We start from the raw sequence: 25,433 nt of genomic DNA on the forward strand, positions 1-25,433 counted from the left end.
TACATGAGATTTCCAGTTGAATTTATCATCTATTCTTAAACGCACAAAAAAAGTCCCAAAAAATCCACATTGTGTTAAAGCCACAATATTTGAAGCGCGATGTGGTAAGGGACAACTGTATGTGACAACCAACCTCACGGAGAACGTGAAGACAAACTTTACCGGCATCAGGGCTAAAAACCCTTTAACCACTAGTTAGCTATCCAATAAAGTAGCTTAGCCTTCACACTATTTAAGTGTAACAATTGTTTTGTTTTAAAGTGACTGCGTAAAAGCCAACAAGACAAACACTGAGGCATTGTATTGAATAGTATTACTATAGTTGTGCTGATTATTTACATGGAAGACACAAAATACACTTAATTTAGAGAAGGCTATGCAGGTCAGCTCAAATCCTAAATTTGTACATTTTTTGTGCCACAATCTGAGAAACACCACTCTCTGGTGGCGAGATGTGAGTGTGACAACCAGCCCTGTTCTTCCCTACAGCAGTGTTTTTCAACCTTTTTTGAGCCTGGATACAAAGCTTTGCACAGTACTGAATCTGCACTTTTAAAGGTTTTTAATGACTTGCTTTTAATGTCTGATTCTGGCAGCTCTGCCATTTTATTGCTTTTAGATCTAACAGCTACCTTTGACACAGTCGACCACACAATTCTTTTAGACCGCCCGAGAGACTGTGTGGGTGTCAGGGGGACTGCGTTAGAGTGGTTCAGATCTTACCTGTCTGAGAGGTCCTTCTCTGTCAGGCTGGGGGACGCCACCTCCTCTTCTGCCCCGCTTTACTGTGGTGTCCCCCAATGATCTATTTTAGGCCCCATACTGTTCGCTCTTTATCTCCTCCCTCTTGGAGATATTTTTAAGAAACATGGAGTGTTTTATCACTTTTATGCAGATGACTGCCAAATTTATATGCCGATTTCAAAAAGCCACGGCCCCCTGACACCCCTTCTTAACTGTCTATGTGACGTCAAGGCTTGGTTAGCCCAGAATTTTTTAATAATGAATGAGGGAAAAACGGAAATTTTAGTTTTTGGTCCGGCCCTCACTGACTTGGGACCATTGCAAAATGATGTGCGTCCCAAAGTCACCAGCCTTGGCGTCACTATAGACAGCGATTTTAAACTAGACAAACAAGTCAATGGCGTTTTAAAATCGTGTTTTTATCACCTTCGTCTTTTAGTAAAGGTTAAACCGTTTTTATCTTTTAACCTTTTTGAACAAGTCGTGCATGCTTTTATTTCAAGTGGCCTGGACTACTGCAATGCACTTTATGCTGGCATTAGCCAAAAAGCTCTCTCCCGGTTGCAGTTAGTCCAGAACGCGGCAGCACGACTTTTAAAAGGGGCCAGGAAACGCCAGCATATAACCCCAATTCTTCAGAGTTTGCACTGGCTCCCTGTTCATTTTAGAATTGATTTTAAAACATTGCTGTTTGTTTTTAAATCTTTACATGGACTGGCACCTCAATATATCTCGGACCTCATCCATATTTACATCCCTGCGCGCGCTCTGAGGTCCGAAAGCCAGCTCCAGCTCGTGGTGCCCAAGACCAGACTTAAGACCAGGGGAGACAGGGCCTTCTCTGTGGTCGGCCCTAAGCTCTGGAACACTCTGCCCCTCCATGTTCAAACTGCTTCCACAGTGGAGTGTTTTAAGTCTCGTCTTAAGACCCACTTTTATTCTTTGGCTTTTAACACTACGTGAGTTGTGTGGTCCTCTGTCCTCTGTTGTCCTCTGTGTTTTTTATACACTTTTATTTTTATTTTACTGTTTTAATTGATTTTACCCTTTAAAATAGTTTTTAATCATATTTGTTTTATATTGTTTTTATTGGTTTTATTTTTATTCATTTTTTGTTTTGTTCAGTCATTGGTGGAGCATAATATTGTTTTTAACATGGCTGTGCAGCACTTTGGAAACGTTATTGTTGTTTAAATGTGCTATATAAATAAAGTGGATTGGATTGGATTGGATTAGGCACATTTTTTGCATAGAAAAAATGCGTAGGCACACCACCAGCAGAAATCATTAAAAAACGTAACTCAGTTGACAGTAAAAAGTCGTTGTCGCTATTGTTGGATATGACTTTAAACCATAACCAAGCATGCGTCACTATAGCTCTTGTCTCAAAGTAGGTGTACTGTCACCACCTGTCACATCACACCCTGACTTATTTGGACTTTTTTGCAGGGGCATGGCGTATTGGGTAAAACGGACGGCCAGAAACCTGAGAGTTGAAGGTTCGCTTCCCACCTATTGACATCCAAAAAATCGCTGCGGTTGTGTCCTTGGGCAGGACACTTCACCCTTTGCCCCCGGTGCCGCTCATACTGGTGAATGAATGATAGGAGGTGATCGGAGGGGCCGTAGGCGCAAACTGGCAGCCACGCTTCCGTCACCCTACCCCAGGGCAGCTGTGGCTACAGATCTTCCTCTCCAAGGTTCTCATAGTCATCATTGTCACTGACGTCCCACTGGGTGTGAGTTTTCCTTGCCCTTATGTGGGCCTACCGAGGATGTGGTAGTGGTTTGTGTGTGGTTTGTACAGCCCTTTGAGACACTAGTGATTTAGGGCTATATAAGTAAACATTGATTGATTGATTGAGATGTAGCTTACCACCACCAGGTGTGAATGAATGTTGAGTCCCACTTCTCTGTGAGCGCTTTGAGTGTTTAAAAAAGCACGATATAAATCTAAGTTATTTTCTTGTGTGTAGTCTTTTAGTCTGCGATGAGGAGGCGACTTGTCCAGGGTGTACCTCGCCTTCCGCCCGATTGTAGCTGAGATAGGCGCCAGCGCCCCCGCGACCCCAAAAAGGGAATAAGCGGTAAAAAATGGATGGATAGTCTTTTAGTTATTGTCTTGCGCTCCTATTTTGGTGGCTTTTTCTCTGTGTTTTCCTGTGGCAGTTTCATGTATTGCTTTGAGCGATATTTCCCGCATCTACTTTGTTTTTATCCTTCATCGTGGGGACATTGTGGAAGCCATCTTTGCTCCACAGTAAGTCTTTGCTGTCATCCAGCATTCTGTTTTTGTTTACTTTGTAGCCAGTTCAGTTTTAGTTCTGTTCTGCATAGCCTTCCCTAAGCTTCAATGCCTTTTCTTAGGGGCACTTAACTTTTGTTTATTTCTTGTTTATGCATTAAATACCTTTTTACCTGTATACTGCCTCCCGCTGTATTGACATCTACAAAGCAATTAGCTACCTGTTGGCACCTACTGATATGTAAGAGTATTACACGGTTACTCTGCCGAGCTCTAGACAGCACCGACACTCAACAACAACACATCATTTGCAGACTATAATTACCGGGTTGCTAAAAAATATTTTTACCCCAAATAGGTGAAATTAGATAATCTCCCACGGCCCACCAGACTGTATTTTACGGCACACTAGTGTGCCGCGGCACAGTGGTTGAGAAACACTGCCCTACAGGATGTCAGTGTTCATTTGATGGTCTCGCAAATGATTATAGAAGCTGAACTAGAGGGCCTTAATGAGTAGAATTCAAAAGAAAAACATAGAAAATAAATTTTCTGGACAGATGTTGCATCTAACATGTTGACTTCTAAAATTGAAATATGTGTAAAATATTTACTTTTGCATGTCAAACAATCCACTGCTATGAAGTACATACAGAAGATAAAACCGGTTGTTGGCGTATGCATCGTGCTTTGCTGCCATCAACTTTAGCTTTATTGATATCATGCATGTTCATTTTATTACTTGACGTGTGGGATTATTCGGGTTTAGTTTATTATTCCAGGAAAAGGGTATTGTCATCCTTTATCCTGTTCTGAGATTTGTAGTGCTTAGGAGTATTAGAGTTGGTTGCTTAAGAATGATGGGATTTGTAAAGGTTTTCTTTATTGGATTTAATTTTTGTGCGCTCGTAAGTATGATGTGCCCTTAAATTTTTTTTTTTCTGCCATTTAATTATGTAAATTATAAAAATAACATGGCATAGGTCATTAAAAATGTATATTGCCGTGAAAGTTCAATGCCAAAGTTTGCTTGAATCAAATTGATAATGTCTCAGACTTCCTGTACTCCCTGTCAAAAATACGAAATGGTTCGTTCTGCCTGGATAGTGGCACACCAAACTTCGAACACTTCACTCAACAAAGACGTCACAACGTCATCAAAGCTCACATTTAAGCATTCACACACAGCACCAAACATTTTGATCAATACGAGGTGATAAAGAAAGGTAACAATATAATAGAATAATTACAGTTAGAAACAGAAGTGTTACTAGTTTTTAACGACAAGGGGAGACTTAACTCCCAGGAGATGGACCAACGATAATTCAATTAAAACAAAAATTATGTATTATTATGATTTGTATTATCTACTGCTGATAATACTATGGGTCTGATTTACTAAAGGTTTGCGTGTACTAAAACACCTGATAGCACACATAAAGATGTTCGACTAAACGTGTGCAACCTGGATTGTGTCTATTAAGTGAGCAGATTAAGGCGTGCAATCCATTTTGTGTCTCTGTCTTCATTATCATGCAAAATATATGCTGATCATCTAAAACACCCACAATATTGTGTGGAGAAGATGCAAATATTCTTATTTAGCACACATATTTTGCGTTTTAATTAACTGACAGTTCCACACACGTGCTGCAAAAACGGACGACAGACATTAGAGAATCCTCCGTCATACGTGTTTGTGTCAAAATATTAGACGTAACGTTTATTTAGCAACATTAGTTTATAATTGTATAGCTTCTAGAGGACTTGCAAGGCTGATAAAACACATTCAATTGATTGATTTTTTTTTGGACATTTCCCCCCCCCCCACATAGAATATATATTATTGAAATATTTCTTGTATTAAAAAAAAAAATCTTTAAGCATGCATTTTTTTGGCGTCTTTAGGAGTGAGTGCAGCATCTCTCCAATGAGCGCTCTTGTAAAAAAAAAAAAAAAAAAAAAAAAAAAAAAAAAGTGGTGTCATCACTGTCGATGCACTCCACGACTGTTTGTAAAATGACCATAAAAAGTGGGAGATGTTTCCCGCATGTTTGAAAAGATAGGAAAATGCCACAGTTAACATAATATAAAGGTGAAGTAAATAATATTGTCTCTTTTATGAAGTAAATGCGAAAATCCTCATTTAAATAAGGCGGTCTGTGCCACCATTAAATTGCACAGGCAGTGTTAGTAACTCACATGGAACACGTTCACTAATAGTACACGCTATATGAAAGATTGCACACAATGTTTAGATCTGCGGTCCTCTCCAAGGTTTCTCATTGTCATCCCATTATGTTGAGTTTTTCCTTGCCCTGATGTGGGATCTGAACCGAGGATGTCATTTTGGCTTGTACACCCCTTTGAGACACATGTGATTTAGGGATATATAAATAAACATTGATTGACTCATTGATTGATTGAATGATTGATTGATTGATTGATTGATACAAAACAAAGTCAAACAAGAGCAATTTGGGGTTTATCTAGATATGTTGCAGACATATTAATCCCATCTTTCAATACTCAAAAATTTAATTAGTTTTAAAGATTTGGATTCGATAAAATCCATGCAATAATCTGTTTTTAGTACAGGTAAACATACCAGAATTCCAGATGAAATGATGGGTGAAGCAGGGTTGTGTTCTTGCTCCTACCCTCTTTGGACTATTTTTCTTTGCCCTACTACGTCACACATTCCCCGAGGACTCTGGCATCCTCTTATATACCCGCAGCTCAGGAAAACTTTTCAATCTATCCAGACTGCGGGCTAAGACCAAAGCACGTCATGTCACGGTGTGTGAACTGCTTTATGTTGATGATGCTGCCTTTGCCACCCACTCAGAGGCTGAACTACAACTGCTCCGCACATCTTTTTGACTCTGCATATCAAGAGATCAGCATGCAGATTATCTTAAAAATGACAGTTGTCCTTTCCCAACCTGCAACCTTAAAACCTGCTATCTCCACCTCCAACACACACCTATCTGTGGTGGACAAATTCACCTACCTGGGATCCACAGTCTCCTACAACCTTGATGCTTGGGATCCAAAGGCCGCATTGGAAGGGCATCGTCAATTTTTATCAAATTGAGAAAGCGTGTCTGGCACAACAAGAACCTTTCCTTGCTCCTCAAGGTACATTTATACTAGGGCTGCGAATCTTTGGGTGTCCCACGATTCGATTCAATATTGATTCTTGGGGTCACGATTCGATTCAAAATCGTTTAGTTTTTTTTTTTCAATTCAACACGATTCTCGATTCAAAAACGATTTTTTTCCCGATTTAAAATGATTCTCTATTCATTCAATACATAGGATTTCAGCAGGATCTACCCCAGTCTGCTGACATGTAAGCAGAGTAGTAGATTTTTGTAAAAAGCTTTTATAATTGTAAAAGACAATGTTTTATCAACTGATTGCAATAATATAAATTTGTTTTAACTATTAAACGAACCAAAAATATAACTTATTTAATCTTTGTGAAAATATTGGACACAGTGTGTCCAGTACAGTGGTGCATCGCAAGTGTAAGCCACTGTGACACTATTGTTCTTTTTATTTTTATAAATGTCTAATGTTAATGTCAATGAGGGATTTTTAATCACTGCTTTGCTGAAATTATAACTAATGGTGATACTGTTGTCGATAATATTCATTTTTGTTTCACTACTTTTGGTTTGTTCTGTGTCGTGTTTGTGTCTCCTCTCAATTGCTGTTTATTGCAGTTCTGAGTGTTACTGGGTCAGGTTTGGTTTTGGAATTGGATTGCATTGTTATGGTATTGCTCTGTATTGTTTTGTTGGATTGATAAAAAAAAATAAAAATAAAAATTGATTAATTAATTAATTTTTTTAAAATGAGAATCGATTTTGAATCGCCCAACGTGAGAATCGCGACTCAAATTCGAATCGATTTTTTCCCACACCCCTAGTTCATACCACACGTGTGTACTTAGTACCCTACTATACACATCTGAGTCATGGACAACATACCGAAGAAACGAACATCGCTTCAACGCCTTTAATTTACGCTTCCTTTGTTGCATACTGGGGGTTTGTTAAAAGGACCCTTTCACCAACTCTATCATACAACAGAAAACAGGCTCCAGTGCAGTGTACACAATTCTTCGGCAACGCCATCTCACATATTCATCGTATGTATGACGCTCGCCTCCCCAAACTCTTATGGTATGGCAAACTAGCCAATGCTCCACACAAACAAGGACGTTTTAAAGACATAATCAAGAGGGACCTGAAATATTTCTCCATCAACATTGACAACTGGGAGGCTCTTGCAAGTGAAAGGTCCAACTGGCGTGCAGCAATCAACAGTGGCTGCAGAGTCTCTCAAGAGGCATACGAGTCATTCTTAGAAGAGAGAGACGCTTAAAACAGGAAACAGTTTGTCGCATGCGACAAAAACGGCCATAGTCGTAGTAAACATAGCAAGTGTGTGTGCAGGGAACGTGGGGCTTATGTATGGGGGCCCAGGATTTGGTGCTACGTCTCTGTGGATGACACTTTTGTCAAATGGCAATGACATATTTAAAAAGGTAGCCAAAAAACATGGAAACTAAATGTATGGAAAACACTGGAATATTCACGTACTGTATGGCAGTATACTGCTTATTAAACAGACTGCCATCATTCCAAATTTGGGACATTAAAAATGTGTGACTTCCATGGAATGCACGTTATTTGCAAGCAAATTAAGCACTAGATTGAATTGTCCGTACGACTCAGCAACGGATTTTTCCCCCAGTTGTAACCTAGTTATTTGGGTTTTAGTTACGCAACAGGCTTGTGATTTGACATATTCTGCCTGAGCCATCTGTCGCCTATGCTGCATGGTATTTTCTGCATGGACGTGAACTCCTGATGAGAAAAAGGATTTCCCAAACAAATGCAAGTATGCAAAGTGTATTTTTCGATAGATTGTGTAATTCTGCATGTGTTGATGATGGGAGGTGCTGTGTGTGTTTATGCGATGGCGTTAAGCTCCAGCTGGGCTGGGAGAAAGCTGCCCTATACACTCCAGTAGCACAGATGATGACATCAGGGTTATAAAAAGTGGAGGGATACCAAAAAAAAGGAAGTGCAATTCTTACGTTTGTCTTCACAGAGCACCTTTCCGCCCCTGTGAGCCGTGTGACCAATGGCAACCTCAGTCCAGACTCTTCCTCGTCCTGGCAAGAACTTCAAAATCGCCTTCCCGACGCCGTCCTTTTCGCAGCGCTGCAGCATGGGGAGTGTCGGCAGTCTGGTGGAGAGGCCTGATGTCTCTCCCACCAAGGTGAACCGAGCCGTGCCCCAAGTCAGGCCCAAGCAGTCCGGCGGCCTCCTGAAGAAAGGCTTTGCTCAGAGAGAACTACTCAACTACCTCAACATCACCAGGTGTGTGCGAGATGCCGCCATGGAACGTGTCCCAATATTGTTGTCACGTGACCACAGCTGTGTTCACCAAACAGAAAAGAGCCCAAAACCAACCAGGCTAAGGTCAACAAGAAGGACGTCGTGATCTCCGTCGGAGGACGAGAGGAAGAAAACTTGTACGCTCGGGTCTTCCACAAAGATGGCACTGAAATTGACTTGGCAAAGAACTCCCTGCCAAGTGGGGGCAAGTATGAAAAGGTGAGTGGCCACTCTTACGGATAAAAGTACAGTTTTAACATTCATAACTGTCGTACAAGTGTAAAATTGAAGTGAGCCGCTATGTAAATCAACCAAAATAACTCACCAGGGATGACTACCGTTCACATTTGTATCAATATGGTTCCAATTCCTGGTACCTGGGAATATATACCAGTACTCAACAGTCCCAATTTGGTAATTCTGTCTCTATCTCTATTTTTTTAATTGACATTTAACAGCGAGTTTATAATAATGGTCTTGTCCAATTGTCATATCTTGTTTTTTACACTTCTTAGTCCATCCATCCATCCATTTTCTACCACTTGTCCCCTTTGGGATAGCTGGAGCCTATCTCAGCTGCATCCGGGTGGTAGGCGGTGTACACCCCGGACAAGTCGCCACCTCATCGCAGGGCCAACACAGATAGACAGACAACATTCACACTCACATTCACACACTAGGGCCAATTTAGTGTTGCCAATCAACTTATCCCCAGGTGCATGTCTTGTGAGGTGGGAGGAAGCCAAACTACCCGGAGAGAACCCACGCAGTCACAAGGAGAACATACAAACTCCACACAGAAAGATCCCGAGCCCGGGATTGAACTCAGGACTACTCAGGACCTTTGTATTGTGAGGCAGATGCACTAACCCCTGCACCGTGCTGCCACTTCTGACTCTCATTTGCAAACATTATATAAAATACTTTGCATGCAGTTGCAATTCCGAGACGTTAGATGGCAATGCTGTAAAGCAGGGGTGTCCAAAGTGCGGCCCGGGGGCCATTTGCGGCACACAGCTAATTGTTTAGTGGCCCTCCACACATTCTGGAAATTCTATTGCAAAAATAAAAACAAAAACACACAAAAAAAGTAGAACGAGGTGAAATCTATCGGGGAAAAGTTGCAATGTTGACACAAAGCTGCCATGCAGGCTGTTTGTTTTTCTTTATTTTGCTCTTATTGCCAATGCAAAAAAAAAAAAAAAAGTAAAAACATTTTTTTTTTATAATGAATTATTGACCTATTTACGGCTCCAATTACTTCAAATATTTCACTTTATAATGTTTTATGTGTACAATATTATGTGCATATACTGTGTGGTTGCCATATAAAAACAGTGTTTTCTTTGACAAAAGAGCATAAAACCAACAAAATAATTGTTCAAACTCAAAATCGACAGATATATCTGACGTTGATCTCGTAACTTAAGTGTTGAAAGTAAAACAAATAATAAAAATGTATTACTTTATGAGTGGGGGATTTTTTGGATCCTAAAGATATTTAGTGGGATTTTATTTATTTTTTTCACTGTGATTACTCAGAAATAATAATACATTTAAATCAATCGTGTCCTGTATCATTGATCTTTTCAGGGCTCCAATTACTTCAGATCAAAAATTGCTTTTTGAATGTTTTGGGCAATGGGGGAAATACTGCATATTTCAGTTTTACTATAAAAAACAAAGTTGTCTTTAACTGAAAAGGCATAAAATCTTCTTTTTTTTTTTTTTACTTTATATCAACCTGAAGTTGATATAGAGATTTACTGTAAGCCTTACATAAAAAATGAAAATAATAATTTGATTTATTTTTAACATGTTGATGACGGAGACCCTCTATGGTCCCTTGGAGTCCTAAAGGTAAAAAAATAAAATAATCCATAAAGAATCCATATATTTTGTTATGGTTTGAAAGTGAAAAATATCAAAACGGCCCCCGCATGCTTTAATATTTCCGTGTGTGGCCCTCAGTGGAAAAAGTTTGGACCTTAGCCAGATGTAGTCTTTGAATGTGGTGGTATTGTGTTTTGTTGATTTCTGCACTCTGTTTGTATAGTCAGTATTGTATTTATAACTCACCAGCTGTTTGATTTTAACGTGCATCTTAGTTGTACTTTTCATTACCAAATTTGGAGCTTTTGAAAACACTATGTAAAATCGCTAATGCTAATCTGTATGTTTATGGAAAATCCAGTGTAAATTAGCATCAAGCTAGAGCATATTGAAAAGTGTAGCCTTACTGTACTTTTGAACACTTCGAGGCAGTCTAGCTGAGTCGGCTCGAAGTGTTCGACTGCTTCTTTACCCGCCAAGTGCTTGAGCCGGTCCCAAAAAAATGGTAAAATGTGTTATACTTGTATAGCGCTTTTCTACCTTTTTAAGGAACGCAAAGCGGTTTGACACTATTTCCACATTCACCCATTCACACACACATTCAGAAACTGATGGCAGGTGCTGCCATGCAAGGCGCTAACCAGGACCCATTAAGAGCAAGGGTTAAGTGTCTTGCTCAACGACACAACGGACGTGAATAGAAGGTTGGGATTGAACCAGGAACCCTCAGGTTGCTAGCACAGCCACTCTCCCAATGGTGCCACACCGTCCCCCAAGTCTGATGCCAAGTCTGCAACCAGACGTGAAGTCAAGTAGGTGCCGGGTAGTACAAATGGAATTTGGTCGGTGCCTATAAAAGTACCGAAATTGTTACCCATCACTACAATTCACCCTTTCATGATATGCGTTAGACCACCGGTGTCAACGTAAAGGCCCGGGGGCCAGATGTGGCATGCCACTTCATTTTACTAAATGTATTCTTTCTTTCTATTGTGGGAGGGGAAAAAAAAATTCAGCGCAAATTATGGTAACCTGAATATTGTCTAATTGTGCAAAAATATATTATTAAACATTTAAACCATTTTATGATTAAAAATAAATACTCATAATAAGGATTCCAAAGCATGTTATCCATCAAATTGTGCAATGTAAAAGCAGCAATAGATACAATTGTAAAATTTACTGTGTTTTTTACAGCATTTTTCTCTAAATGAAAAAAAACAGTACTTTTTTTTACTGTTATAAACTGTGGTGCCATTTTGGCCTTTACAGTAATACACTGAAGAATCTAGAGTGATTTGCTGTAAAAAAGAAAAAAACATGGCAGCTCAGGTGCCGAAATTTTACTGTAAAATTGCAGTTATTTCTTTTTTACATTAAAAAAAAATGTAAATTGTACAGTAAAATTCTGGCAACTGAGCTGCCTTTTTTTTTTTACCATTAAAACAGCAGTACTGTTTTTTGCATTTACAGTAATACATTTTGAGGTGAAATGATTGCAATATACCATTTTTTTAATTTATTTTAGTTTAAAAAAAACCTATTAATAAAATGCATTAAAAAATTGTGTAATAATAGCATTCACTGTTAGAAACGGCCCTCCGGGGCCAAACATAATTGCGATGTGGCCCTCAGTGAAAATGACTTTGACACCTTTGCAAACAATTTAGAAAAGTGGAGTGGGAGGACACCAGAAGGTGAGTGGACTTCCTGTGCTAAGCTTTTTGATGTTAACAAAAAGTGAACCACTCTATAGTAAAATAAGAATACTGAGAAAAATGTTGATGATGGTGTGATGGACAACTACTTAGAGGACGGAAGTGGGCGTGATACTGAAGGTGAGTCAGTTTAGTAATTAAAAAAAAGAAGCTAACATAAACACTCACCTGTATTGAAGGTGAGTGATGATAAATGGACAGTACATAGTATTACTTCCCATACAAGCGAAAAAGGAACGGAACAAAAACAAAATTACCCACCCTTTGACTAATGGGGTGTTTAGATTAAGGTTCATTGCGAGTCAACTTGCTGTATAAACATATTTGTAATTATAACGAACATAAGAATGTAAAAAGAAGGTAACCAATGAATAATACAACCAAAACTACTCTTCGTTTGAGAAGTGACTGATATATTTTGGGAACGTTCCACCTCCTGCTTAACAGTGTTTAATATTACATTTCATTATCACCCTGTGTGAGGGCCTAATCTACTAAATTGGGGCCATGAGCAGAATTTTATTTTGAACCCCCCACCCCCTCTTTTTACACCTTTTTAATCAAACTTCAATTTAATCTGATGCATGTTTCAGACTAAAACCAATGCACAGGAAACAAAATTGTCCTATACATATGTTTTACAGCAAAATAACACACTGAACATAACATACATTTGAATATAGACCTGGCAGATCTCTTTGTTTGCAAGCCCGGCACTAACGCCGTGTGCCACGGGAGACAACAAGAACCGCTGTGGAAGTTTGCCGGTATATTCACATCAGTAAAGTCAAACAAAAAAAAAAAGTAAGCGACTCACCTTTTGGGACCGCCCATCAGACAGATAGTGTTCGTGGAAGTAGAGAGTCAACTTCATTCCCAGCTATCTTTAACATTTACAAACATACACGTATAAATAGAAGTTAACCGCAGAACAATAAATCCAAAATAAAACAAAACTACTCACCTATTTGACAAACTTTTAGGAAGTGGAGTGGAACGATTTTTACTGCCTAATAGCCTTTTATTGGAACCGTCACTGTTGAGTATAAACAAAAGGTTAACCACTACGCTGTAGGGTGAAATCAAGATCAAATTTTGTTACTCACAGTTTGATGATGTGTGTAGGAGACCTGGGATTTAGGGGAGGTAAGCGGGATGACCTCTTCTTCAAGAGTTCTTCCATTAACTGACAAAGAAGAGTGAATTGTGTACTTGTAATGAGCAGCCAGGGCACAGATACAGTGGGGCAAAAAAGTATTTAGTCAGCCACCGATTGTGCAAGTTCTCCCACTTAAAATGATGACATAGGTCTGTAATTTTCATCATAGGTACACTTCAACTGTGAGAGACAGAATGTGAAGAAAAAATCCAGGAATTCACATTGTAGGAATTTTAAAGATTTTATTTGTAAATTATGGTGGAAAATAAGTATTTGGTCAACCATTCAAAGCTCTCACTGATGGAAGGAGCTTTTGGCTCAAAATCTCACGATACATGGCCCCATTCATTCTTTCCTTAACACGGATCAATCGTCCTGTCCCCTTAGCAGAAAAACAGCCCCAAAGCATGATGTTTCCATTCCCCATGCTTCACAGTAGGTGTGGTGTTCTTGGGATGCATCTCTGTATTCTTCTTCCTCCAAACACGACGAGTTGAGTTTATACCAAAAAGTTCTATTTCTGTTTCATCTGACCACATGACATTCTCCCAATCCTCCGCTGTATCATCCATGTATCCATTTTGGTATAAACTCAACTCTGTCATCATTTTAAGTGGGAGAACTTGCACAATCAGTGGTTGACTAAATACTTTTTTGCCCCACTGTATGTGCACTTCTCTCTTATTTTCCTTTTTCAGCTCTACGGTTGTCATCACACAGTACCCTTCCGTGGCTGCATGACAACAAATGGTCAAAAGAGGATTCATAAAATAGATGCATGGCATATTCTAGCACCATGTAAAGGCTGTACTGGGACTTCCAACACATTGACAACTTCTCAGCAGCCATTGTGGGTGTTTTATACGGACATACAGCCAACGGCTGACTGCCAAGGTACTTCTCAAAGTATCAGTATTACATGTAGACATATCTGGCAGCATCCTTCAACACCCCCGCTGCTTGTCAGCAGCATCAATCAACCTTTTATTACACTGCTTATGGATCCAAACTGCGGCGCTTGTTTTGCTTTCAATATATAGCCGCTATGAAATCTATTAATCGAGGCGGAGAAACCTGGAAGCCAAACCGTTATGGATCTAATAGCATGTTTTTGCATTGCAATGGAATTCCTCAAACTCGACTGTTTGCATTTTTGTTTTTTCCCCACAGGATCGTTTGAGGTCGTCCGCCTTCAAACCAGTCACCCCCAAGAACTTTAGCTCCATGCAAAACCTGTATCCATCTTCCAAATCAGAGGACTTGGACCATGGCCTCTCCAATGGGCTGCACAAAGCCTACGCCCATGTCACCAAAGCTGTTTCCAGCTCCTCTTGCTCCTCCTCTCCCTCACGCCATGGTGGGACAACCACGGCCAACAAGGTACACTGCCTCTCCTACTGTCAATTGTAACATGTGCCGTCTTGTATTATTCTCCATAAGCCACAAATGTAAATAATATGGACTGTACCCTTGTTCACCGGCAGGGAGATGTAAAATGTAAGGTGCATTGTGCTTGTGTTTTTTAAATAGTATGCTACTTTTTTTTTTTACGCAGTTTTCAGAGGAAACAGACATACATACAATTAATACTAATATGAAGATACTGTAATTGAAATTAAACAAAACTTTAAAAGTAGATTTATACAGTACAGGCCAAGTTCGGACACACCTTCCCATTCAATGTGTTTTCATGACTATTTACATTGTAGATTGTCACTGAAGGCCTCAAAAACATGAATGAACACATGTGGAGTTACAGTGTGTACTTAACAAACAAAGGTGAAATGACTGAAAACATGTTTTATATTCTAGTTTCTTCAAAATAGCCACCCTTTGCTCTGATTACTTCTTTGCACACTCTAGGCATTCTCTCGATGAGCTTCAAGCACACCTGTGAAGTGATAACCATTTCAGGTGACTACCTCTTTAAGCTCATCGAAAGAATGCCAAGAGTGTGCAAAACAGTATTCAGAGCAAATGGTGGCTATTTTGAAGAAGCTAGAATATAAAACATGTTTTCAGTTATTTCACATTTTTGTGTTAAATACATAGCTCCACATGTGTCCATTCATAGTTTTGATGATTTCAGTGACAACCTACATTGTAAATAGTCACGAAAATAAAGAAACCGCATTAAATGTGTGTCCAAACTTTTGGCTTGTACTGTACATTTATATTTTGTTATAAAAAAAAAGAAACAATAATTAAAATATATTCTAGCATATGAATGTGGGAGTGGGTGTGCAGTCTGACTGCGCTGTGACAACCCAGCGAGATGGTCGTACATATTTGGACTTTAAATCAAGCTCTCATGCTTGTGGGAACTTTTTTTTTTTTCACCTTTCCAGTAGTTATTGTCAAAAAGATTATTCCATACCAAACATTGGTATTGTTTTTTTCTAAATACATTTTTCTAAATACATTTTCTTAAGGGCCTATGATGATTTTATTCAACAAACATCCTTGGGGTGTAGATATGTATTGAATATGCTTTGGTGTAAATTTTGCAAACATTTTTCTTCACAGTGACTTTTAAAACCCGTTTTGTTTTTTAGTCGGTCTGCAAGGTGTTCATTTCTGAAGGCATTCCAAGATTGCAAATGAAACCCACTAAAGTATTTCTTTTTTTGAAAATGTACACTGTTTAAATACATATCTAGAAGTCCGCACCGCCACTTGTTTCTAGACATGAACGAGAAAAAACATTGTAAACGTTATATAGATTCACCCGGTCACAACATCAGGTACATCTCCGCACTCTTCAATCAACTCAGACTGCTAGAAAACCATGCTTTTTAGCAGCATTTACTGTGTGTCACTAGTGGTGCACATCGGTGTAATTATGCTCATGGCAATCTTAGATGAAAATTATACTTTAACCGACATTTTGGTGTTTCCTCACATGAAGCACAGGAGCTCCTCCCACCTAACTGAGAGCTTGACTTATGTAATGTTTAAATAACTACGTCCACCTCGCTGTGACGTCAGAATGTAGCCTGACTGAAAACCCTGCCAACAGAGGCATCCAAAACAAGTGCGCAAGCTGTCACCCAAATGCATGAACCTTAAAATTTGAAACATAAATATTGAGCATCATAAGTCAGAAAATAGGGGCTTCACGGTGGCAGAGGGGTTAGTGCGTCTGCCTCACAATACGAAGTTCCTGCAGTCCTGGGTTCAAATCCAGGCTCGGGATCTTTCTGTTTGGAGTTTGCATGTTCTCCCCGTGAATGCGTGGGTTCCCTCCGGGTACTCCTGCTTCCTCCCACCTCCAAAGACATGCACCTGGGGATAGGTTGATTGGCAACACTAAATTGGCCCTAGTGTGTGAATGTGAGTGTGAATGTTGTCTGTCTATCTGTGTTGGCCCTGCGATGAGGTGGCGACTTGTCCAGGGTGTACCCCGCCTTACGCCCGATTGTAGCTGAGATAGGCGCCGGCGCCCCCCGCGACCCCAAAAGGGAATAAGTGGTGGAAAATGGATGGATGGAAGTCAGAAAATATAAAATCATCATGAGACCCCTTTAACATAGAGGTCTCAAACTCACAGGCCCATATTTTGGGGCCCTTTACTTAACTTTGTTGTTCACAACACAATGAGCAAGTTCCTGTAGGCAAGCTTTAGTGTTTCTGAGCATCTCCTTGGGAATTTAACAATGTCAAAACATAAAATGTTTACATTCTGTCATCCTCCGTTGCCTGGATCATGTTTTATTTTAGTTTGACTCCCTTAGTTCTGTTTACAGCACCAATGGGTTTGTGAGTTTTAGTTGCCATGAGTGCTGATTATTCTCACCTTGCTCTGATTAGTGTTCGGGACGCTCACCTGCTCCCGGCAACTAATCAGAGAGCTATTTATTTCTCCCTTTCGCCACACTGGCTGTCTTGTTTGCTCATGCAACAAGTTACGTTATATACATATTTGATTCCTGTTCTTGTACTAAGCTTCGCCATAGCTCCCCGTGCGATCTGCATGGTTTTCTGTTGATTTGTATTTCATAACGGATTTGTACAAAATAAATCGTTGTCCTACCTGCACGCTGCCTCCGGACTTCTGTCTTCATCTCAGGGAAACGATCCACGCATTAACATGCGACCCTGGGGCAACACATTCAGACAGCTCAGAGTCACTATACTGGTGGGAGAAGTTAAAAAATGTAATGGCATTTTTAAAATTGTGGTTAAAAGTCAATACTTTTTGCCAGCCATCCCTATCCTGACTCTTCTGCCACTGGTCACCTTTTGGTTCATGGAGTGCTATAAAACAAACGGAAGCAAACGGAACTCCAGCATTTGCATTCTTGGGAAGGGAGAACGTTTCCATAGCGACTCAAAGATACACAAAGAGTTGTGCAATCAACAAAGCAATGACAAAACCTCCAGTCTTCATGTTTTCTTATTGGCATTGCTGCGTAGGCTCATTCCTCAGCGCGTGGGGCGAGCCAGGAGGATGACAACCTGTCGGACTCGGGCCATAACTCCATGAGCAGTTTGCCGCCATACCGTCCTCCTTTCCGCCCACACCTGGCTCACATCAGGTTTGCCTTGGCTCTGTCCAATAGCATTCATAATGTATCGTTATGTGAACTGTTATGGTGCTCTTCAGCGCATCAATGGGTCATATCAACACTATCGGCTCGCTGGACCGCACCACTTTGGGCGCCATGGCTGCTGGCTCAGGGGGCGTGGCCATGGGGGAGATGGCATGTCGCAGTATGGCCACGCTCAGCCGCCTGGTGCCATATGGAGGGGAGGCTCCACCTCCTTATGATTGGACTCTGTCCATGTCTGTTGAAGAAGTGGTGAGTACTGGCCAGATCTGTGCAATGCAGGTAGAACTATGTTCGAGCTGATTACCTGACCTTCTCCCAAGGTGCGGGATCTGGAGGAGCGTCTGGTGGAAAAAGAACACGAGCTGAAGCAGATGAAAAGAAATCTGGACGAGAGCGAGGGCGCGGTCGCTCAGGTAAGTCTCACATCCATAGCTCAGTCTAGATATCGTGTGTAAAGCCTGAGCGGAATGTGTGTGGGTCTGCGAGAAGGTATTTGAAGGCAAACAGCGTCTGTGGGAGAAGGAGGTGGAGGAACTGAAGCGCCTCTACGCTGCCAAGCTCCGCCAGGTTTCCCAGCATGCCCAGCGAGCCCAACGTGGCCTCCAATTGCAGCTTTACAAGGCCCAGCAGGACAAGAACCGACTGCAAGAAGAGCTGGATAGCGCGAAAGGGGAAAGAATCCCCGAGTTCGGGGACAAAGGGAAGCCGACCAGTCCAACCCTGGAGGAGACACAGTGGGAGGTGTGGCCTTGCGAGACACGTTATGACAGGGAGAAGCGCACACTTTGACGTAATTACAGGGGAGCGAAGTGAATTCCAACATTGTTCCATTCTAACCTTCAAGGTTTGCCAGAAGTCAGGAGAGATCTCCTTGCTCAAGCAGCAGTTTCGGGACTCTCAGGCTGAGGTGACCCAGAAGTTGAGCGAGATCTTCCAGCTGAAGACGCAGCTGAGGGAGAACCGCATGGAGTTGCGCAACAAGGAGAGCCAGATAGACGCTCTCAAGGTAATCCTGCAGGACAACCAAATGCACAGACGACCCTCTCAGAGTGCCAACGACCATGGAAAAGGAGAAGAGAGCGCTGGAGCAACAGGTACTTTGATTTATTTTTGTAAGGAGTCAAACCTGGGTACACCCTTCACATTACAACAATATCTTTTCAACAATACCATAGAAATGCAACTTGGATGTCACTTAGAAAATTAAAACAAAAAATAGGTCTAAATAGCAACACAAGTGAGTACATCTCACAGTGAACATGTCCACATTAGTGTACATTTGTAATGTGAGCATCATACACTGCCGTAATGCTCTTGGGCATTAAATTGAGCAGAGATGCACAGGTTGTTACTGGAATCATCTACATGACAACATCACCCACATCATTCTGCTTGAGGATGACACAAAGGTGCTCAATTGTGTTCAGTTCAATTGGTGACTCCATCATCTTCACCTTCCTCATAAAAAGAACTTGTAATTTTTTTTGTATGTGTGTTTGAACTCCTTATCATATTGGAAAAGGTTAGTTTTGGGAGTGGAATATTCTCTGCTTAAGTGTCACAGTCAGGGTTTCCTACACATTCATTTATTTGTGGCGGCCCGCCACGAAAGAATTACAGCTGCCACGAATAAAAAAAAAAAATATATATATATATATATATATATGTATATATATATATATTTTATTTATTTATTTTTTTTCGGCTTTTGACTCGCTCGACTGCTCATAAAAGCAAAGGGACTGTCTGTGAATGGAGCTTGTAGTTACATATTATATAAATATGTAAATATTATATAAATATGTATAGAAATATGTACATAAAGTGTTGTAATAATATTCCAACTCCGCGTTCTTCTTGGTCATCCCCACCGCCGCTGCCACACCCCATCCCCCACCCCCTGTTTTCCGTTTTGTATTATTTTTTTAATAATTTTATAGTTTATATCAAACGGGGAAAAATAATTGTTATAGATTGTTATCTTAAAAAAATGTTGTATTCCAAACAAAAAACAAATGGCCGTGACGTACACAGATGGTAAATTTTTGCCGTCTTCTTTTGTTTACTTGGTAGCCTGTTTAGTTGTTTTGCAATTGCATATACTATGCTTTTGGTGCACTACCCAGCTGCACAATTTTTTTCCTTCCGTATATTAAATACTTTCACCTGCATCTGTCTCCTACAATTCTCTGTATTTTGGGATCCCGACTACTTTGTTACCATGCAACCCAAGTGTCACATAATGTCCTCCTCTACTAAATGCATTAAGAAAATGAGGAAACACAGGCTATGGTAGTGGTTCTCAAATGGGGGTACATGTACCCCTGGGGGTACTTGAAGTTATGGCAAGGGGTACGTGAGATTTTTTTTTAAATATTCAAAAAATTGCAACAATTCAAAAATCCTTTATAAATATATTTATTGATTAATACTTCAACAAAATATGAATGTAAGTTCATAAACTGCGAAAATAAATTCAACAATGCAATATTCACTGTTGACAGCTACATTTTTTGTAGACATGTTCCATAAATATTGTTAAAGATTTTTTTTTTTTTGTGAAGAAATGCTTAGAATTAAGTTCATGAATCCAGATGGATCTCTATTACAATCCCCAAAGAGGGCACTTTAAGTTGATGATTACTTCTATGTGTAGAAATCTGTATTTATAATTGAATCACTTGTTTATTTTTCAACAAGTTTTTACTTATTTTTATATCTTTCCAAATAGTTCAAGAAAGACCACTACAAATGAGCAATATTTTGCACTGTTATACAATTGAATAAATCAGAAGCTGATGACATACCGCTGTACTTTACTTCTTTATCTCTTTTTTTCAACCAAAAATGCTTTACTCTGCTAAGGGGGTACTTGAATTAAATAATGTTCACAGGGGGTACATCACTGAAAAAAGGTTGAGAACCACTGGGTTATGGTGTCTATGGAAGAGGACATTAAAGAGGGAAGTCCAGAAATGGCCAAAATGTATCTTTTGTTCATAATGTTAATTAACCATATCAGTTTTGTTGTAATCATGGACCAGGTCGATAACAACATGCAATAAGGCAAGCAAATGAATAGTACATTACAATAATAATAATATAGTTACAATAATAATACATTCCTTTATTCATCAGAATGGCAGCTTATTGACTCCGGCGATGGAAAGAGGGCGTTCCAAGCACAGTTAATTATCTACCCATTACTCAATAAAGTAATTGACATTAAAGGAAATGACTGCTAAATTCACTTTCAGGAGCAAGACAACTTGTTAGTAAATTTTGGGTCATTAGGACACTATGGATCTTTTAATGAACCGCACCTCTCCAGTGCCGGAAGCCCTCATGCAGAACCAAAACATGATGCTATCATCACAATTATTTTGCTGCGTACTCTCTTGTGTTGCCAGCTATTTAGACTACAGTGTCTGTGTGTTGAACTATTTTCAGTGTACAATAAATTTGCACTGCTATACCAGCTGTACACAAACTACCGTATTTCCTTGAATTGCCGCAGGGCATATAGTATGCACCTGCCTTGAATTACTGCCGGGTCAAACTCGCTTCGCAAAATAATTAGCGTATGATTAGTATTACCGCCTGGTCAAACTCGTGACGTCACGAGTGACACTTTCCCTGTCATTTTCAAAATGGAGGAGGCTGATTTCAATACCGGTAATTTGAAATCGCATAAAGGGAAGAAGATTAAGAGCTATTCGGTAGGATTTAAGGTCCAAGCTTAAATCACACTCAAATTTTTACTGCATGCCTTTGGTAAGTGCCGGAGTGAGAAGAGGTTTTAAAATATTTAGCGCATGCTTACTTTTACCGCATGCCTTTGGTAAGCGCAGGAGTGAGAAGAGGTTTTAAATTAATTAACGCGCCGGTGGCAATTCAAAGAAATACGGTACTCTAAAGTATATGTAGGTTTCATTTCTTTAGTGTTGTCCTTTCAGAAATATGAAATACGAGCAGTGTACTAACGTTTGCATATTATTTTAGATTGGAATAAATAAAATATGCACAATTCCGGTTCAATTATGTTGAAATTTTGGGATTTGGAATGAGCTGGAAAAAGGAAAAGTTTAATATTTAAATGTTTATTTTTCAATTTAAATTTCAAATTTAAATGTAAAACATTTAAAAGTTCCATGTGTCAAATGTGGAATATTTGTCACTGAACGAAACAAATGATCAACATGTTTAATAATTATTCTTAATGGAATCATATATATAAGTCATATCCACAAACCATAAAAACACACCTTAGTAGAAATTTAAACTGTTTAGTGAAAGCACTTGGCTATTTTAAGTAGTAAAAATGAGGTTATTAGCTCTGTAATGTTACCAGGTCAGCTGCAAACTGCTCCACTGGACCGCAAATGAACCATGTGACCATTTTCTGCTTGCAGCAGGCTGTGTGGGCCCAAATGAGGAGCGTCTGCGCGCCGAGCTACTGCTGGAGCGCCGCCAGAGCGAGGCCCAGGCCATGGCTTTTGAGGAGGAGAGGAAGACATGGCAGACAGAAAAGGACAAGGTCATCCGCTACCAGAAGGAGCTGCAAGCCAGCTATTTAGAGATGTACCACCGCAACGCAGAGCTGGAGAGGGAGGTGCACCAGCTCAGAGGGGGCAAGAACCGGAACGGGACTTTGGAAAGAGAAGTGCCAGAGCTGCAGAGTGAACAGGAAGTGGAAAAGCAAAACGACTGCAGTCCATCCTCGGGTTTGCCATGGATAGACAGGATTGAATCCTCTGAAATCTAAACCTTAGTTTTTTTTTTCCAGCAACAACCTGAACGACAAGAGCTGTTTGGACCAAAAGTTGAAAAGAACAGAAAAAAAAAATGTAGATTCAGGACGAAGATATTGGGTCAAATGTTTGTTACTTAACAACGATTGTAATCGTCAATCAAAGATCTGCTAGAATGAAGCGCTAACCTTCTGCAAGGGAGAACAATCATACACTGCACAAACTCATCCAAGCAAGATTACATTGGAAATCAAGGTCAGGCTTGTGCATAATTCCACTTTTGGAATTTCAATGTAATTAATTTAAAGAATTGGAATGGATTAGCTCCACATTACAGGATGTTGATTTGGAATTACAATAAGTGGATTTCATTATAATTACTTTCTTGTAGCTGAGGAACAGGAATAATTTGTAATGTTTAACAAATATGTTGGCTTAAATAGTAGTATTTTTACACAATTTTACATAGTTTGAAACATACAGTACATCTTACACAAGAAGTAAATGGTGTGTACATGAGGTTCCCTATATTTCTAAGAAATATGTTAAACAGTCACTTATGGAATTTAGTGTAAAACATGATTCTGGAATAACCAAAATTATCAATTGGAATTTCACAAAATGTTTCTTCTTCATTCAATTTGAATTGCAATTCAAAGAATTTGAGTATTATTTGTCAGTTTGTACATACAAAAGGCCAAAAGTTTGGACACACCTTCCCATTCATTGCGTTTTCTTTATTTGCATGACTATTTACATTGTAGATTGTTACTGATGGCATCAAAACTATGAATGAACACATGAGGAGTTATGTACTTAACAAAAAAAGGTGAAATAACTGAAAACATATTTTATACTGTAGCTTCTACAAAATAGCCACCCTTTGCTCGGATTACTTTTTTTGCACACTCTTGACATACTCTCAATGAGCTTCAAGAGGTAGTCACCTGACACGGTTTTCACTTCACAGGTGTGCTTGAAGCTCATCGAGAGAATGCCAAGAGTGTGCAAAGCAGTAATCAGAGCAAAGGGCGGCTATTTTGAAGAAAATAGAATATAAAACATTTTTTCAGTTATTTCACCATTTTTTGTTAAGTACATAACTCCGCATGTGTTCTTTTATTGTTTTGATGCCTTCAGTGACAATCTACAATGTGAATAGTCATGAAAATAAAGAAAACGCATTGAATGAGCAAAAGGTGTGTCCAAACTTTTTGGCCTGTACTGTACATCATTCAAATTGATTAATATTCTCAATGAAATTCAGAACTCTGCACAAGCATGACATGTTATGAATCAATGCATGTTAAACTCATTTGCTCATCTCAAGTGATATCCACTAAAATCTAAGATAAATAGGCAAAATAATTAAGAAAATGTTTTAGAAATGCTTGAAAGAAGCAGAATGTTCTTGTAATATATCTAAAGATCTGACTACTTGGCCAAGCAAACATAGTAAGAAAAATAACTTGAGTAATTCAGATATTTATCGGTGCTTATATTTCAGTTTGTGCAGTATAACGCCTTCATAATGGCCTTATGATTATAATTATTGCATTACCGATTTTGTTGACAATTATGATTATTTATGACTTGTGAATTTCTTTGATTGGGAGAAGTCGTCTGCACACATTTGATGACATTTACGTGTATCCTGCCTGGTCCATCTCTGGACTTGATATAGAGTCGAGAGCGCTCGTCAACGAGCTAAAAGCCCAAGCTCGTTGTTTAACACGACTCAGAAATGTGTCAGGAGTGAGATTTACGGACATACTCTAGCACAGCTGCACATATGCGACCCACTCTGTTCATCATAGAGCTCTCCCTAAATGTGAATCTGCGCATAAGCAAATGATTATTGTGGAAATTGTTTTGTTGCTGTACAGTTTTTACAATAACCAAATGATTTGAAGGGATTTATCGTCAGCTTTGGGAAGCTTGCTGTGGATTCAGGGACGTATGCTACATGTGGAGGTTAAGTATCACATAGACACTGATGCAAAGGCTGTAACCTTATTTTTCCTGACATTGTAAAAATGTTCAACTGTATTTTATCCTAATTATTTCTTGTCAAATGTGTTTTGCAAATATTTGTCGTTTTCTAATTGCCACCAATATTTTTTCAATGTTAATAGGATTTGTTAGACACTCCGGTGCATGTTTTTTTTTTTTTGTACACACATTCATAAGCTGTCCTTTGACCTTTCAGCATACTACTGTGACTATTATCTGTGGGCTCAAATTGCACTTTGTTGCTCTGAATAAAACAGATGTTTGTGGATTAGTGACGTCTGGATTTAGGTGAGCAGAAATGATGTCAATATGCTGGAGGTGGATCAGGTGCACCAGAGAAATCTGCCGCTCCACCAAAGGGCTTAAAGTCTCCACAAAGTGTGCCAATAAAAAGCCAAGGACAGAGCGCTTAATGGCAAAATCAACAAGCGAGCAGCAGAGGCTTTTGGATCTAATTTGGATTTTAGCGGTTTAGCCTCAGATCCTTATCTTGGCCTCTCTCTTTTACAGAGGAGGAATGATCCAGGTTTGCTTTGAAAAAGTTGAAAACACACTGGGAATATGGAGGTTGCATACATGGCCTTATGTTGCAGGATGACTCACCAGGTCTGTACCTCGACATTTAAAAACATTACATAAACTGTGCTGAATATAACTGCAGAGCTCAGGAGGTTGAATGATTTGTAGAAGTGGGATGAGAGGAGATTCTTACCTCACATATTGCAGTTCTGTAGGAGTGATGCACCGCTCAATGTGCCGGTTTATCCGATGCACTGCAAAGGTTTGAAAGACAACACAGATTTAATATTTAAAGTGGATCTCTGCAGCTAGTCATTCTGATTAAATTCTTAAAATTCAGAGATATTAATGTTAAAATGTAATAAAGAGCAACAGTGACACCCAGTGGTATGTATGAGGAAAAAAAGGAAAACTACAAGCCCAATACTGAACCATCCAGCCATCCATTTTCTACCGCTTATTCCCTTAGGAGTCGCGGGGG

The 25,433-nt window shown here is 39.6% G+C and overlaps 1 protein-coding gene and 1 long non-coding RNA gene across 9 annotated transcripts in view; one reads left to right on the top strand and one right to left on the bottom strand.

The window, feature by feature from the left end:
• The window catches only part of LOC133553582 (uncharacterized), a 124,297-nt gene extending 105,014 nt beyond the window's left edge, over positions 1 to 19,283 (bottom strand). The window contains exons 1-7 of one of the 3 annotated variants that reach the window (XR_009806954.1): positions 17,494 to 19,283; positions 17,312 to 17,373; positions 17,150 to 17,214; positions 13,064 to 13,143; positions 12,922 to 12,993; positions 12,775 to 12,841; positions 8,103 to 8,598 (exon numbers count right to left, since the gene is read on the bottom strand). This is a non-coding gene — a long non-coding RNA (uncharacterized LOC133553582). Of the gene's footprint in view, positions 1 to 8,102; positions 8,599 to 12,774; positions 12,842 to 12,921; positions 12,994 to 13,063; positions 13,144 to 17,149 lie in introns of all 3 variants that reach the window. The other 2 variants (XR_009806953.1, XR_009806952.1) reach the window with 2 other exon arrangements.
• n4bp3 (NEDD4 binding protein 3) overlaps positions 1 to 24,704 on the top strand; it is a 75,527-nt gene extending 50,823 nt beyond the window's left edge. For 4 of the 6 annotated variants that reach the window (XM_061901944.1, XM_061901940.1, XM_061901942.1 and 1 more), the window contains 9 exons: positions 8,117 to 8,388; positions 8,463 to 8,625; positions 14,287 to 14,496; positions 17,533 to 17,654; positions 17,723 to 17,918; positions 17,990 to 18,082; positions 18,159 to 18,410; positions 18,514 to 18,763; positions 22,082 to 24,704. In XM_061901944.1, coding sequence (XP_061757928.1) covers positions 8,150 to 8,388; positions 8,463 to 8,625; positions 14,287 to 14,496; positions 17,533 to 17,654; positions 17,723 to 17,918; positions 17,990 to 18,082; positions 18,159 to 18,410; positions 18,514 to 18,763; positions 22,082 to 22,434 — 1,878 coding nt within the window. In that variant the 5' untranslated portion in view covers positions 8,117 to 8,149 and the 3' untranslated portion in view covers positions 22,435 to 24,704. Of the gene's footprint in view, positions 1 to 6,107; positions 6,131 to 7,843; positions 7,904 to 8,116; positions 8,389 to 8,462; positions 8,626 to 14,286; positions 14,497 to 17,532; positions 17,655 to 17,722; positions 17,919 to 17,989; positions 18,083 to 18,158; positions 18,411 to 18,513; positions 18,764 to 22,081 lie in introns of those variants that run through there. The other 2 variants (XM_061901945.1, XM_061901943.1) reach the window with 2 other exon arrangements.
• The last annotated feature ends 729 nt before the right edge of the window (positions 24,705 to 25,433 follow it).

The sequence above is a fragment of the Nerophis ophidion genome, linkage group LG05, assembly GCF_033978795.1.
Source record: "Nerophis ophidion isolate RoL-2023_Sa linkage group LG05, RoL_Noph_v1.0, whole genome shotgun sequence".
Taxonomy (NCBI): Eukaryota; Metazoa; Chordata; class Actinopteri; order Syngnathiformes; family Syngnathidae; genus Nerophis; species Nerophis ophidion.